This window comes from Embiotoca jacksoni, unplaced genomic scaffold (assembly GCF_022577435.1).
Source record: "Embiotoca jacksoni isolate LCO1_2020_lvr unplaced genomic scaffold, fEmbJac1.0.p SCAF_10, whole genome shotgun sequence".
NCBI lineage: Eukaryota > Metazoa > Chordata > Actinopteri > Embiotocidae > Embiotoca > Embiotoca jacksoni.
The window spans coordinates 11,110,909-11,123,227 of NW_027185230.1; the positions used below are offsets into that span (position 1 = coordinate 11,110,909).

The 12,319-nt window shown below is 44.3% G+C and overlaps 2 protein-coding genes across 3 annotated transcripts; one reads left to right on the top strand and one right to left on the bottom strand.

Annotated features, from left to right (window-relative positions):
• Positions 1–1,048: 1,048 nt before the first annotated feature.
• Positions 1,049–4,024, bottom strand: LOC138208503 (dual specificity protein phosphatase 26). Of its 2 annotated transcripts, none has more exons than XM_069166433.1 (4): positions 3,708–4,024; positions 3,272–3,455; positions 2,772–2,983; positions 1,049–1,837 (listed from the first exon to the last, which is right to left on the bottom strand). In XM_069166433.1, exons 2-4 carry the CDS (start codon positions 3,448–3,450, stop codon positions 1,626–1,628), a joined length of 603 nt encoding a protein of 200 aa, XP_069022534.1. In that variant the 5' UTR covers positions 3,451–3,455; positions 3,708–4,024; the 3' UTR covers positions 1,049–1,625. The 2 variants fall into 2 exon arrangements, with proteins under 2 accessions (XP_069022534.1, XP_069022526.1); XM_069166425.1 differs by having other exon boundaries at positions 3,596–4,024.
• Positions 4,025–4,766: 742 nt separating this feature from the next.
• Positions 4,767–12,292, top strand: ddx56 (DEAD (Asp-Glu-Ala-Asp) box helicase 56). Its single transcript, XM_069166412.1, has 14 exons — positions 4,767–4,867; positions 5,369–5,530; positions 5,782–5,936; positions 6,363–6,533; positions 6,677–6,767; positions 7,364–7,605; positions 8,247–8,381; positions 8,544–8,657; positions 8,756–8,850; positions 9,726–9,799; positions 9,904–9,993; positions 10,085–10,190; positions 11,107–11,207; positions 11,888–12,292. Exons 1-14 carry the CDS (start codon positions 4,811–4,813, stop codon positions 11,966–11,968), a joined length of 1,674 nt encoding a protein of 557 aa, XP_069022513.1. The 5' UTR covers positions 4,767–4,810; the 3' UTR covers positions 11,969–12,292.
• Positions 12,293–12,319: the final 27 nt, after the last annotated feature.

The following is a 12,319-nucleotide window of genomic DNA, read 5'->3' on the forward strand; positions in this document are numbered from 1 at the left end:
TCGAGTCCGTAAGTCTGCGTCATTGCACACCATATATCCGATAAATTAAAAAAAAATACAATAAATAAAAGGGACCGTTTGAAATACGCTGGACTGAATCGATACATTGAAATTACTCAACATTCAATTAAAAGCAAAACAAAATAAATAAATTCCACCGTATACTGCACATTGCTATTCGCAAACAGATAAATAGTTGTGTACGGACGATACTGTAATACTCTACGCTACATAACTGTGCTGGTTTTAAACCTGGGCTGCAACCGGAGTAGAAGTTCAGGGCACTTGATGAATGTTGAAGGAGGACCTGCGCCGACGGAAACGACGAAAGGGGGGGCTGGAATCGCTGAGAAAGCATTTTTTTTCTTTTCTTTCTGAGGGCCGGCAGATAGAAACGGTCCCTTATAAATAAGAAAAACAATTGTTGATTGTAAAATATATAATCGTCAGATTGACCATATTTTTTTTGTCCCCCGATATCAAACTACATTTCACTCGTGGCACCAGGACGAATGTTAATAAAGTCCAAAATCGTTAAAAAAATAAAATAAAATCAGGACGATTGAAAATAATCCCCCAGAAACTTTAAAATTGTTTCTACTTTTCCAGAAGACACGTTTGTAACGGAGTTTAAAAAATAAATGAAATTGGTTTTGTGTCTTCTTGTTTCAGAGGAATGGTTCTGAAGTTTAATTAAAAACCCGATCTCGTCGGAGGCTTTTTTTCCCTGCGAAAGATATATATATATATATTTTTTTTTTTTTTTTTTTTGGCGGGCGGACTTTTTCTTGAGGTGAATGGAGGTCGTCGGCCCGGCGACTCCAGGAAGCAGCAAGGCTAAATTCAGCCACACGTCTTTGCGAAACTTTGGCGACGTTGCGAGGACTCGCTTGATGCACCGCGGTGGCTGGCGAGCTAATGGCTAACGAGCAAGCCCGCCGAGACTGCGCTTAATCTCTTTAGTGAGTAGTTTTGTTGTTTGTTTTGATCTGTACTTCAGTTCTTACAAATGTACAGAATTTTAGTTCCCGCCCCCCCCCCCCCCCAAAAAAAAAAACCGTCTTTTGTCTTTGTCCTTGTCTTTTGTTTTAACAGTTCATACTCCGATGGAGGAGACTAGATAAAGTGTAACGCACTGTGAAGATGCTTGCCGGCGGTCGGAGGTACGAATTTTGTCGTTAAAATTTTGACGTTGCAGCGAAATTTTGCCATTTTAAGTGCTGCTGCGACCAAACTCGACTAAAAAGATCGTAAAAGACCTTTGAGGCAAATTTGCGACTTTCGATTCTTCGTTCATAATTTCCGCTGATATTAAAAGTCTTACGCGTGAAGGCCGCTCTTCTGTATCTTAAATAAAGGGGTCTTCAGTGCTTGAGAGTTTTACTACGTGGTGCTCGTGTTTTTTTCAAAAACTGAGTGATTAAACAGAATAAAAATAATTATCTAAAGATACTGGTGTCACTCAAACACCATGCGATGCCCCTCAGAAACCCACAGGTGGCTCCGAGATTGGTCCCGTGATCTCCCTCACTGCAAGTGGCTGCTACCTCTGGGTGTGTGTGTGTGTGTGTGTGTGTGTGCGCGTGTGTGTGTGTGTGTGTGCGCATGCGTGTGTATGTGTGTCTTCAACTCTGCGGCGGCGTCTTGCGGCTCTCCCTCAGGATGCCGTCCAGGCCGTTGAGCTGGCGGAGGAAACCCCGGTTGGGGATGACGCCTCGGTGGTCCTTCACCGTTTTGATGGCCTCCACCAGCGTCAGGTTCTGTCGGATCATCAGGTAGGCCAGAACCAGCGTGGCGGAGCGGCTCACCCCCACCGTGCAGTGGACCAGCACCTTACCTGACACACAGAACAGTGTGCACTTAAACCTGCGTCCAGTTCTGTAAATCATCTCAGGACTTTTTTCTTTTTTTTGAGTCTGTTGTGTTTTGATTCTGTTCTTTGTTGTTTTAAGTCTGATTGTTGTTGTTTTGAGTCTGTTTGTTGTTGTTTTGACACAGTGTTTTGCTGTTTTGATTCCATTTGATGTTTTGAGTCTGTTTTTGGTTGTTTTGAGTCTGTTTTGTTGTTGTTTTGAGTCTATTTGATGTTGTTTTGAGTATGTTTGTTGTTGTTTTGATTCCATTTGATGTTTTGAGTTTGTTTTTGGTTGTTTTGAGTCTGTTGTGTTTTGATTCCGTTCTTTGTTGTCTTAAGTCTGATTGTTGTTGTTTTGAGTCTGTTTTGTTGTTGTTTTGAGTCTGTTTGTTGTTGTTTTGACACTGTTTTTTGCTGTTTTGATTTCATTTGTTGTTGTTTTGATTCAGTTTGTTGTTGTTTTGGGTCTGTTTTGATTTCATTTGTTGCGGTTTTCAGTCTGTTTTGTTGTTGCTTCGAGTCTTCTTTTTGTTGTTTTGATTCCAATTGTTGCTGTTTTGAGTCTGTTTGATGTTCAGAGTCTGTTTGTTGTTGTTTATGGTCTCTATGTTGTTGTTTTGAGTCTGTATGTTGTTTTAAGTCTATTTTTCGTTGTTTAAAGTCTGTTTCTTGTTGTTTTGATTCCAATTGTTGCTGTTTTGAGTCTGTTTGATGTTGTTCAGAGTCTGTTTGTTGTTGTTTACAGTCTCTATGTTGTTGTTTTGAGTCTGTATGTTGTTTTAAATCTATTTTTGTTGTTTAAAGTCTGTTTTGTTGTTGTTTTGATTCCATTTGTTGTTGTTTGGGTCTGTTTGTGTTTGTTGTGAGACTTTTCAGTCTATTTATGGGGACTTTGCACACACATTCAGCGACTAACCTCCACTCGTGAGGGCTTTGTGGATGAACTCAGCAGCAGGATAGAAGTTGACACTCATGTCGAAAGTCGGGGAGTCGTGCGCCTCGATGCCGTGATAGGTGATGTTCATCCCGGAGTAATACTCGGCCCCGCCGCGCCACTTGCTCTGCGCACAGTTGATGATGTGCGTGATGCCAAGTTTGGCCAGCTCACGGCGATCTGAAGCGATGTCTCTGCAGAGGGGAAAGGTTTTTACAGCGCGGTCAGTCAAACTGACTTAATTTTTTATTTTTATTTTATTAATATATTATATGGTTTCACAGGACTTAACAGAAACATGACAGTAGCAGGGTTCACATTGAGGGGGGAACCAGGGGGCCCACTGGATAGTTTTGCCCAGAGGCCCCTTAAAAACATGAATCCGGTCATGTTTACTCTGTACTTTTACTTTTTGTACTTTAGGTGTTCAAATTTCTGAATGCAGGACTTTCAATCTGCAGTTTTTAGGTTTAAGCACTCACTGGTCTCCGATGTAGAGTCTCGGCCACACTTCGTCCGCGTGGTTGCACGCCGTCTTGCCCGTGTAGAGGAGCCGCTCCAGCTCGGACACCGTCAGGTTCGGGGAGGCGCGCTCCGAGTCTTTCCGGCTTGGAGATCTGGAGCTGCTCCGGGACCGAGAGAACCGGGACATGAACGCCATTTAGTCTGGGGGGGGGGGGGGGGGACAAACAAAAACAAAGAAGAAAAAGAGAGATAATTAACACACAATATTTGAATAGAAAATAATACAAGCTGATTTTTGCAGCCTCTATTATTTGAAATTAGATTATATAACAAGTGTTTACCTGTAGCTTTCTTTGGGTGAATGCAGGCAGGTTGTCTCCGTGTGTTTGAGGCTACAATTAAAGCAGGTAGGCTCCGTATTTCCCCCATGAGCAGCACATTTTTTTTATTTACCTGTGTGTTGTTTGAATCCGTGTTTCAGTGTCTGTGCAGGGCGAGCTGCTCCGCGGCCATGTTGACTCATTTATTTGCTGTGGGAGGATGGATGGGCTGATGAGACAGCTGCTGCTGCTGCTGCTGCTGCTCAGCATCCACCAGACATCTTCCCCTCCAGCAGTATCACCATCCTCTCAACAAGTCCTCATGACGGAGACCCGGGACTCTACACCGACATGACTCCCGTTTTCAGGACACATTTAAGTCCACGTTCACAAAGAGCGTCCCCGGTTCCTCTGTTCGGTTTGTTCCAGTCGGTTCTTGCTGAAATGATGGTGGTTTATTTTTATATTTATTGTTCACGGCGGGCTTCGCGATCAGCGGCTGCGGTGTTTGGCGCCATCTGCCGGTCAAAGGGAGGAGATGCATGAAAACACTCAAAATGTCCATTTTCTCTGGGGCAACTTAATAAACAATGTTATTAAACACTGCCACAGTTTGTACTTCCTAAGACATAATCATGACAAAACGGAAATTGTAGGTAAAACGCTACAAAAGAAAGTTAGAAATATGAGATAAAAAAATTAAAAAAAAAAAAAAAAAAAGTAAAAACACTCACAATTCTGAGATTTGTCAAAAAGTTTAGATTATTAGATAAAAAAAAAAAGAGTGAGAAATATTGAGTCAAAAGGTCATGTTTTTGGTATGATAAATGACAAATGAGAAACATCTAAGTTCTTTGTCAAAATCAAGAGTCATGTGTCAAAATATTGACATACAAAGTTAAAAAATATGAAATAAAGTTACATTTTTTTGTCAAGATTTGAAATGATGACTTCAACACTTAATAAAAAGAGTTAAAAGATCTAAATTTGTACTTATTATATAAAATATTATTGACTAATTAGAGGTTGCTCCGTTTTTTTTCCACGAATAATACCTAAAATGAAATGCGACCACTTATTCTTTATTTTTTTTTTTTATCCACGTCAACTCGAAAATAACGTTAGATAAACGTAAATAAAGCGTATTTAGCAGATGTTTCTTTGTTTCTCGGAGGGGCGTGACGTCGCCGTGACGTCAGGATCCTGCGACACACGTGTGAGCAGTACAGAGGAGAAATGGGTGACGAGCAGCTGCAGTTTCACGAAATGGGCCTCGACGACCGTCTTTTAAAGGTAACAACCTTCTTCATGTTGTCAGTAAATCTTTATTAAACTGTCGGAGAGACTTTGAACGTTCAGTCGGAGAAGAAAAACCCGCAGAGAAGTTTGGAAAGTTGAAATAATAACGCCGTGCTAACTCGTGTTATGCTAATACATGTGACTTGAAAACCTCTAAATAAAACGTGAGAATTGTGTTTTCTACGAAAACTGTATTTTAAAGTTGACACTTATAATTGTTTTCTTTTCATTTTCTGGTGTCAGCTGTGTTTTGGTCTTTTTTTTTTTTTTGAGAACTTACGCAATTAAAGAATAAAATTCTGGTCCTGTTTTATATTTAATATTATTATTACTTCGTATATTTTAGCCCCAATGTAAAAACTTTGTATTGTGCCCACTTTTGTAGAGGAGTCATTAGTGCATTAGTTAATGACTGGATTTCTAGTAAGAGCTGCTTTTTTTTTTAAAATCTGGTTATTGATCAGTCTGTACAATCACTTCCTGTTATTGACTCAGGCGGTCGCAGACCTGGGTTGGTCCAGGCCCACTCTGATCCAAGAGAAGGCCATCCCTCTGGCTCTGGAGGGGAAGGACCTGCTGGCCAAAGCCCGGACCGGATCCGGAAAGACCGCAGCCTACGCCATCCCCGTCATTCAGCGTATCCTGACCTCCAAACAGGTGAGCGAGGAGTTTCAACTGGATTCAAGCTTTAAATCGACACGTCGGCGGTTCAGAGTGGAACACCGGATTTTTGTTGCGAACATTTCTCGTTGTTTTGTACAATAAACTGTCAGAAAATTGTGGGAGAACATCCGTTTCATGTCCCTCGATCCAAGATGCCGTCTTCTTTTGTCCAAACTGGAGCTGCTGTTCGTCCTCCTCACCGTTCGCTGTCGCGTGTTTGGTGTTTTTTCTCTTCTCCTCCCCAGAGCGTTCGAGAGCAGGACGTGAGAGCTCTGATTCTGGTTCCGACCAAAGAGCTGGGTCTGCAGGTCCAGACCATGATCCGACAGTTAACGATGTTCTGCTCGAGGGACGTCCGAGTGGCCAACATCTCCAGCAAAGCTGATCTGTCAGCGCAGAGGTCGGTGAAGGGCTCAATGTTTGTGCGGAAGTTTTAGACACTAAAAGAACTAAATGCGATGAAGCGATTTAAGACGGCTCCAGTTCTCTTGCAAACAGTTCTCAAGGCAGTTTGTTCAGCATCTCGGAGATCTTTCCGCAGTTCTTCTGTCTGTCTCGGTGTCTCGCGTCTCTTCGTGTGGTGCAGACTGACTCATGATGCTGCGATCAGGACTCTGTGGGTTCAGATCATCTGCTGCAGGACTCCTTGTTCCTCTCGTTGGTTCTTCGTGAATCTGCTTGGACCCGTCGTCCTGCTGCAGACGATCAGACGCCTCCTTGGTGGATCAGAACTTTTGCACCGCGCTGCACACGCGTGATGTTTTTCAGAGTGTAAATACGGTGCAAGCGTCGTGTTGATCTAACGAATCGCCGTGCGCTTGAACAGGCCCATCTTGATGGAGAAGCCCGACGTGGTCGTGGGGACGCCGTCCCGCGTGCTCGCCCACCTCAGCGCCCAGAACCTGGTCCTGCATTCCTCCCTGGAGATGCTGGTGGTCGACGAGGCCGACCTCATCTTCTCCTTCGGCTTCGAGGCCGACCTGAAAAACGTATCCTGGTGAGAACGTTAAAAGTTATCCACTCACTCCACGCGGCGACTCCCAAAACGTTTTTTTTTTTGTTTTTTTTGGCCTGTGACTCCTTCATTCCTTCTTTGAATGAATGTTTTCTGTTTAAAACTGTGTTCTTTTCTTTTAACAGCCACTTACCGAAGATCTACCAGTCCTTCCTGATGTCGGCGACTCTCACCGAGGACGTCCAGGCCTTGAAGGAGCTGCTGCTGCACAACCCTGTAACTTCATTTTCACATTCAGAGACTGAGTTTCCGTCACAAAAGAAACCGTACGAGCTGCAGGGACACAGGACATGATTCGAGACTAGACGTAGTTTGACACAGATTTTATTGGAGCTCTCATGCACTCTGTGACATTTAATGAAGTTACACGATCTTCATTTAAAGGTGCCATTGGTCATTTGCTCTGGTCCTGTCCAGGTTCAAATTAAAGAACACGCACACAAATGCAACTTTTGTTCAGAAGTGGCTTTAATTTTGAGGAAAAATGCAGGAAAAAGAGAAATGAGTATGTATTAAGAAAATTAACGGTGACTAGTTAATACTTGGGGGGAAAAAAAAACTGCTGACAACTGTTGAAGTCTACAGAAATTATTAGGAAAAGATGGAGAGCAGAAAAAAAAAAAAGGCCTAAAATATGAATCTACATTTTAGTTGGAGCATCTTTTACTAACTGAAAGATGAAACTATATTTATGTATGTTTGTATTTACAGCATTCGTATCTCCTGACTGTATTTATTACACACAAAAAAGGAAATGAATGAAAAGCGCTAAATCGATTTCGTTCCTCGCACCCGATCCGCCGTCCTCCCAGGTGATCCTGAAGCTGCAGGGCTCCCAGCTGCCGGACAGCAGCCAGCTGCAGCAGTACGGCATCAAATGCGAGGAGGAGGACAAGTTCCTGCTCATCTACACGCTGCTGAAGCTGCGGCTGATCCAGGGGAAGACGCTGGTGTTCGTGGGAGAAGTGGAGCGATGCTACAGACTCAAACTGTTCCTGGAGCAGTTCGGGATTCCCGCCTGCGTCCTCAACTCTGAGCTGCCCATCCACTCCAGGTGAGAGCCGAGGTCCCGTTTTTTTTCTTTTTTTTTTTTCTCTCTCGTCGTTTTTGAATTTGAACTTCTGAGCAAGTGCGACGTTCGATCAAAAAGTTCAGAGAGTGTTGAACGCAGCACAGTGATGCACACGGAGCAGCAGGAAGCAACAACCTTCACGAGGAACCGTTCCTGAGCCCACGCAGTGATTCCCACCACAGAATTATGTTTTTAAAGCAGCGCCACCTGATGGCTCGAAGATCACAGCCTCGTCCCTCGCATCGAGATTTTGGGTCAAATTTTTGGGGAACAGAAAGGAGTCGCAGGGTGTCAAATGTTGAGGGGTGAGAAACTCGGCCGTTTTTTCAACGCGCCGCGCGTTTGAGAACCCTGTTGCCATGGCGCCACAGTTCAGGTGGTTTGTGTTCTCGAAAGACGCAGTAACGGACAGGTAGCTGAAGCAAACTGACAAAGAGGGAAGAAGAAGAGCGCACGGACCAAATACAGCACGGAGGGAAGGACAACGAGGGACGGGTGAAACTAACCAGGGGGGGCGGGGCCAACAGTCATTGGAGTCATTTCAAAAATCAAAACGGGAAGCACGAAATCCCAATATTAAAAGTCCACCAAAGTTGATTCCCTTCTCTTCTGTCCCGCTGCAGGTGTCACATCATCACCCAGTTCAACCAGGGATTCTACGACTACATCATCGCCACGGACGAGCAGTGTTTGGCCGACCCGGCGGCGGCGGCGGGGAAACAGAAGAAGAAGAAGAAGGTGTCAGAGAAAGGAGGAAGGTGAGTCAGACGCTGATGTTTAACAGTCGAATACGAAACTGTGCAGAAGAGCAGCAACTTAGGTCATCGAAGAACCACACATCTTGAAATGGCGTCTGTTGACATGGTAACGACGTTGTCTCTCTCTGATTGGTCCTTTTTTTTTTTTTTTTTTTTTTAAAGGGGTAAAGACAAAGAGTACGGCGTCTCCAGAGGCGTGGACTTCCAAAACGTCTCCAACGTCATCAACTTTGACTTCCCGCCAACCGTAAACTCCTACATCCATCGAGTTGGACGGTCTGTAAACTTCAATCCACGTTTCCGTTTGGTTCTTTCATCTGATTATAAGAAATAAAAAAAATAAATAAAAATGAATTCCTGGTTTGACTTTATAGAACGGCGAGAGCGGACAACCCGGGCAGCGCTCTGTCCTTCATCTCGCACACCGAGCTGGAGAAGCTGTCGGAGGTGGAGGAGGCGCTCGCCGGAGGTAACCACGACTTCCTCTAGCCTCCTTTTAGTGTTTTAGATGTTTATTGGTTTTACATCTAAACGATGTTCATTTTTCAGTCAACCTTAAACTGTTTGTTTTCAAGCTTACCCAGCGTAGGTTTTCTTTTCAGTACGCTCAAGCTTCAATATCGCGAGACGTAATTTTTTCGAGGCGAAAAGATTACTTGATGAATCGAATCGTCAGTTGACAAAAGAAAATTGTAATTTTTCAAGTAATTTAGTGTTTAAAAAAAAAAAAAAAAAAAGGCCAAATATTTGCAGATTTCTGAGTCTCGGAAAAGAAGATTTGTTGCTTTTTGTTGTCGAAGACGTTTTTTTTGAAAAAAACTACAGAAAACATTTCTGACTTTCAGCTCGGGGAGTTTCTTGCCAATATTTTGGTGTTTCGTACACAAAAACAGTGGATTAATCGTTGATATTATAATCATTACCTGCCGCTGATCTCATCAGTTTCAGGAGTCACGTTGTTCGAGTTAATATTTTCAATCATATCAATCAACAATTTCGTTAATAAACACGATTCTTTTGAACTTTCAGCACTTTTTTTTTTTTTTTATCATCAATAAGATCCATTTAGAAGTTAGCAGCTTTCGTTTAAGTGTTTGAGATACATGTTTAACCATCCAGGTAAATATAAACATCAGATCGGAGAAACCGGGCACCAATACCAGTGTTAATTAATGAGTTTTAATGGTACTGATAAGTGAATTTTATTAGAATAAAACAGAGCCAGGCGAACAGTTTCCCGCTGCTGCTGGACAGACGTGAGCCTGTTTCTGATCTTCCTGCTTATTTTCTTTGTAATAAGTCGGTTCATAAATTCTGATATGTTTATGTTTGGTTTGCGTTTAGACAAGGCCGATTCTGTTCTGAAGCCGTACGAGTTCAAGATGGAGGAGATCGAAGGCTTCAGGTACCGGTGCAGGGTGAGTAGCCTCATTAAGTAAACCTAAAATATATATTTTTTTAAATGGTTACATGCTTCCTGTTAACACCGATGTTTTTTGTTTTTTGTTTCTCTATTTTGAAGGATGCGATGCGTTCGGTGACGAAGCAGGCGGTGAAGGAGGCGAGACTGAAAGAGATCAAACAGGAGCTGCTGAATTCCGAGAAACTCAAGGTGAGAGCCGGTCGTCCCCCCCCTTTCAAGAGACATAAAAAAGGAGGTTGTTTGGACTCGTTCTGATTGGATGCTCCCGCTTGTCACTCAGACGTATTTCGAAGACAACCCCAGAGATCTGCAGCTGCTCAGACACGACAAGGACCTCCACCCCGCCGTCATCAAACCTCACCTGAAGAACATACCGGAGTATCTCGGTAAACCACGAACGCGCAGTCGGTTGTTGGAACGGGTTTTTCGGATTCGTTACTTAACGCGGCCGCAGACAGCGCCCTCTGTGGGCCGCAACCAGTAATTACGGTGAACTTGCGGCCGCAGACAGCGCCCTCTGTGGCCGCAGCCAGTAATTACGGTGAACTTGCGGCCGCAGACTGCGCCCTCTGTGGGCCGCAGCCAGTAATTACGGTGAACTTGCGGCCGCAGACAGCGCCCTCTGTGGGCCGCAACCAGTAATTACGGTGAACTTGCGGCCGCAGACAGCGCCCTCTGTGGGCCGCAACCAGTAATTACGGTGAACTTGCGGCCGCAGACAGCGCCCTCTGTGGCCGCAGCCAGTAATTACGGTGAACTTGCGGCCGCAGACAGCGCCCTCTGTGGGCCGCAACCAGTAATTACGGTGAACTCGCGGTCGCTGGTTCGTAACTTGAGTTCTACGAGAACGTGCGCCGCCTGTCGGGAGGGCGCAAAACGATACGAAATACAGCCGTGTGATTTCAGTACGAACCAGCGACCCTATCGGTCGGGTCCAAATATTTGGGCTCGCCAGCGGACGAAGAACACGGAGGGATGCTCACAGACATCGTCACACGCGTGTGCCGTAAAGCGCCGCCCACTTTGGCAGGAGATCGACCCGAAGTTACGTTACGCAAGAACGGCCGTCGGATATGCCGAGTCGGCGCGAAAAGAGTCACCGGTCCACGTCCCGGCAAAATGATTTATTTTTTTTCCTGCTTGTAAAATAGTCGCGTAATGTTTCCGTTAAGGAAATGACAAAATTGCTCAGGCGGTCGCTTCAGTTCCGGAGTCGCGCGCAGACGGACCGACGTCCCCGCGGTGTTTTGTTTCACGAAGATCTCCGTTAACTCTCCTCGTTTTCCCCGCGACGTCCCGCAGTCCCGGCGACTCTGAGAGGCACGATGCATCCGCTGTCGGCCAAGAGGAGGCGGTGGAGGGAAAAACCCAAAGCAGAAGGAGTCGTCAAGGGCAGTTTCAAGGTGAGGCAAACGTAACGCCCCGGTGACGGTTCCACATCATTAGATACGATTCGAAGAAATTTTAACATTACAAGAACGTACGGGCCAAAGCGCTGCTAAAATTATTTTTTTTTAAAAATCAAACTTTAGCAGAAGTTTGTGACCCCCTCAGTATCGTTCCTCGCTTTTAGTTTTTTTTTTGTATTTGATTGTTAATTTGAAACTGGAGCGGAAATAAAGAGATTTCCTTCCGGTTCTGGTTCCACATTCTCCACCAGGAGTGTTTGTATTTTCTCTTCGTGAAAGCAAACTGAATATTTTTGGGATTTGTTTCGACGAAAATAAAACAAGACATTTTAAGATTTCACCGGGCGCACTGGGACATGTTTTCCGATTTCTTACAGACCAAACAACGATAATAATCAGATAATCAAGAGAGTAATCTGTAATTCATCAGTAATATAAATAAACATTAGTTGCGGTGTGTATATCAAACTTCTATCTCGTCTATTCTGTCGAATGTCTGTTCCTTCGAGTATATTTTTTTGCGCGTTTCCCGGAATATTGTTTGTTTGTTTGTTTATTTGATGCAAGAAAAGAATCTAAACTGCATATTAAAACAAAAACAAAAAAAATCTCCAGAAAACGTGCCGGTTTCACCGAGAAGTTGTTTTAAAAAGTCCTCTTGTCTGTGGTTGAAGAACATCCAGGGGAAGAACCCGCTGAGGAGTTTCCGCTACATCGGAGGCAGGAACAGAAAAGGCGAAGCGGGCAAGTCGTAGCCGCGGGAGTCGAAACCGAACGCAACGGATGACGTCGGAACGACGCGGAGACGCCTTCACCGGGAGGACGTTTTGCGTCTCCACGTTGACCCAGGTGACACGAAACACGGACAAACGTGGACTCGTGCGGACTGACGAAAATATGATAATGGGAGTGCGGTCTTGTCTCTTTTCTAATGCGAATGTTCTGGATGAATTAAAAAATGTTTATTCAAATCAAAATGTCCTCTCTAACCCCCGAATATTTGTGCTGCAGTTGCAGTTGGTCAAATTTACGCTTCAGAGATTGCTCGAGTTTGCGTCAATAACTCCCGATTGCGAGATGGCGATTTCCTGGAGGGAAATAATGTT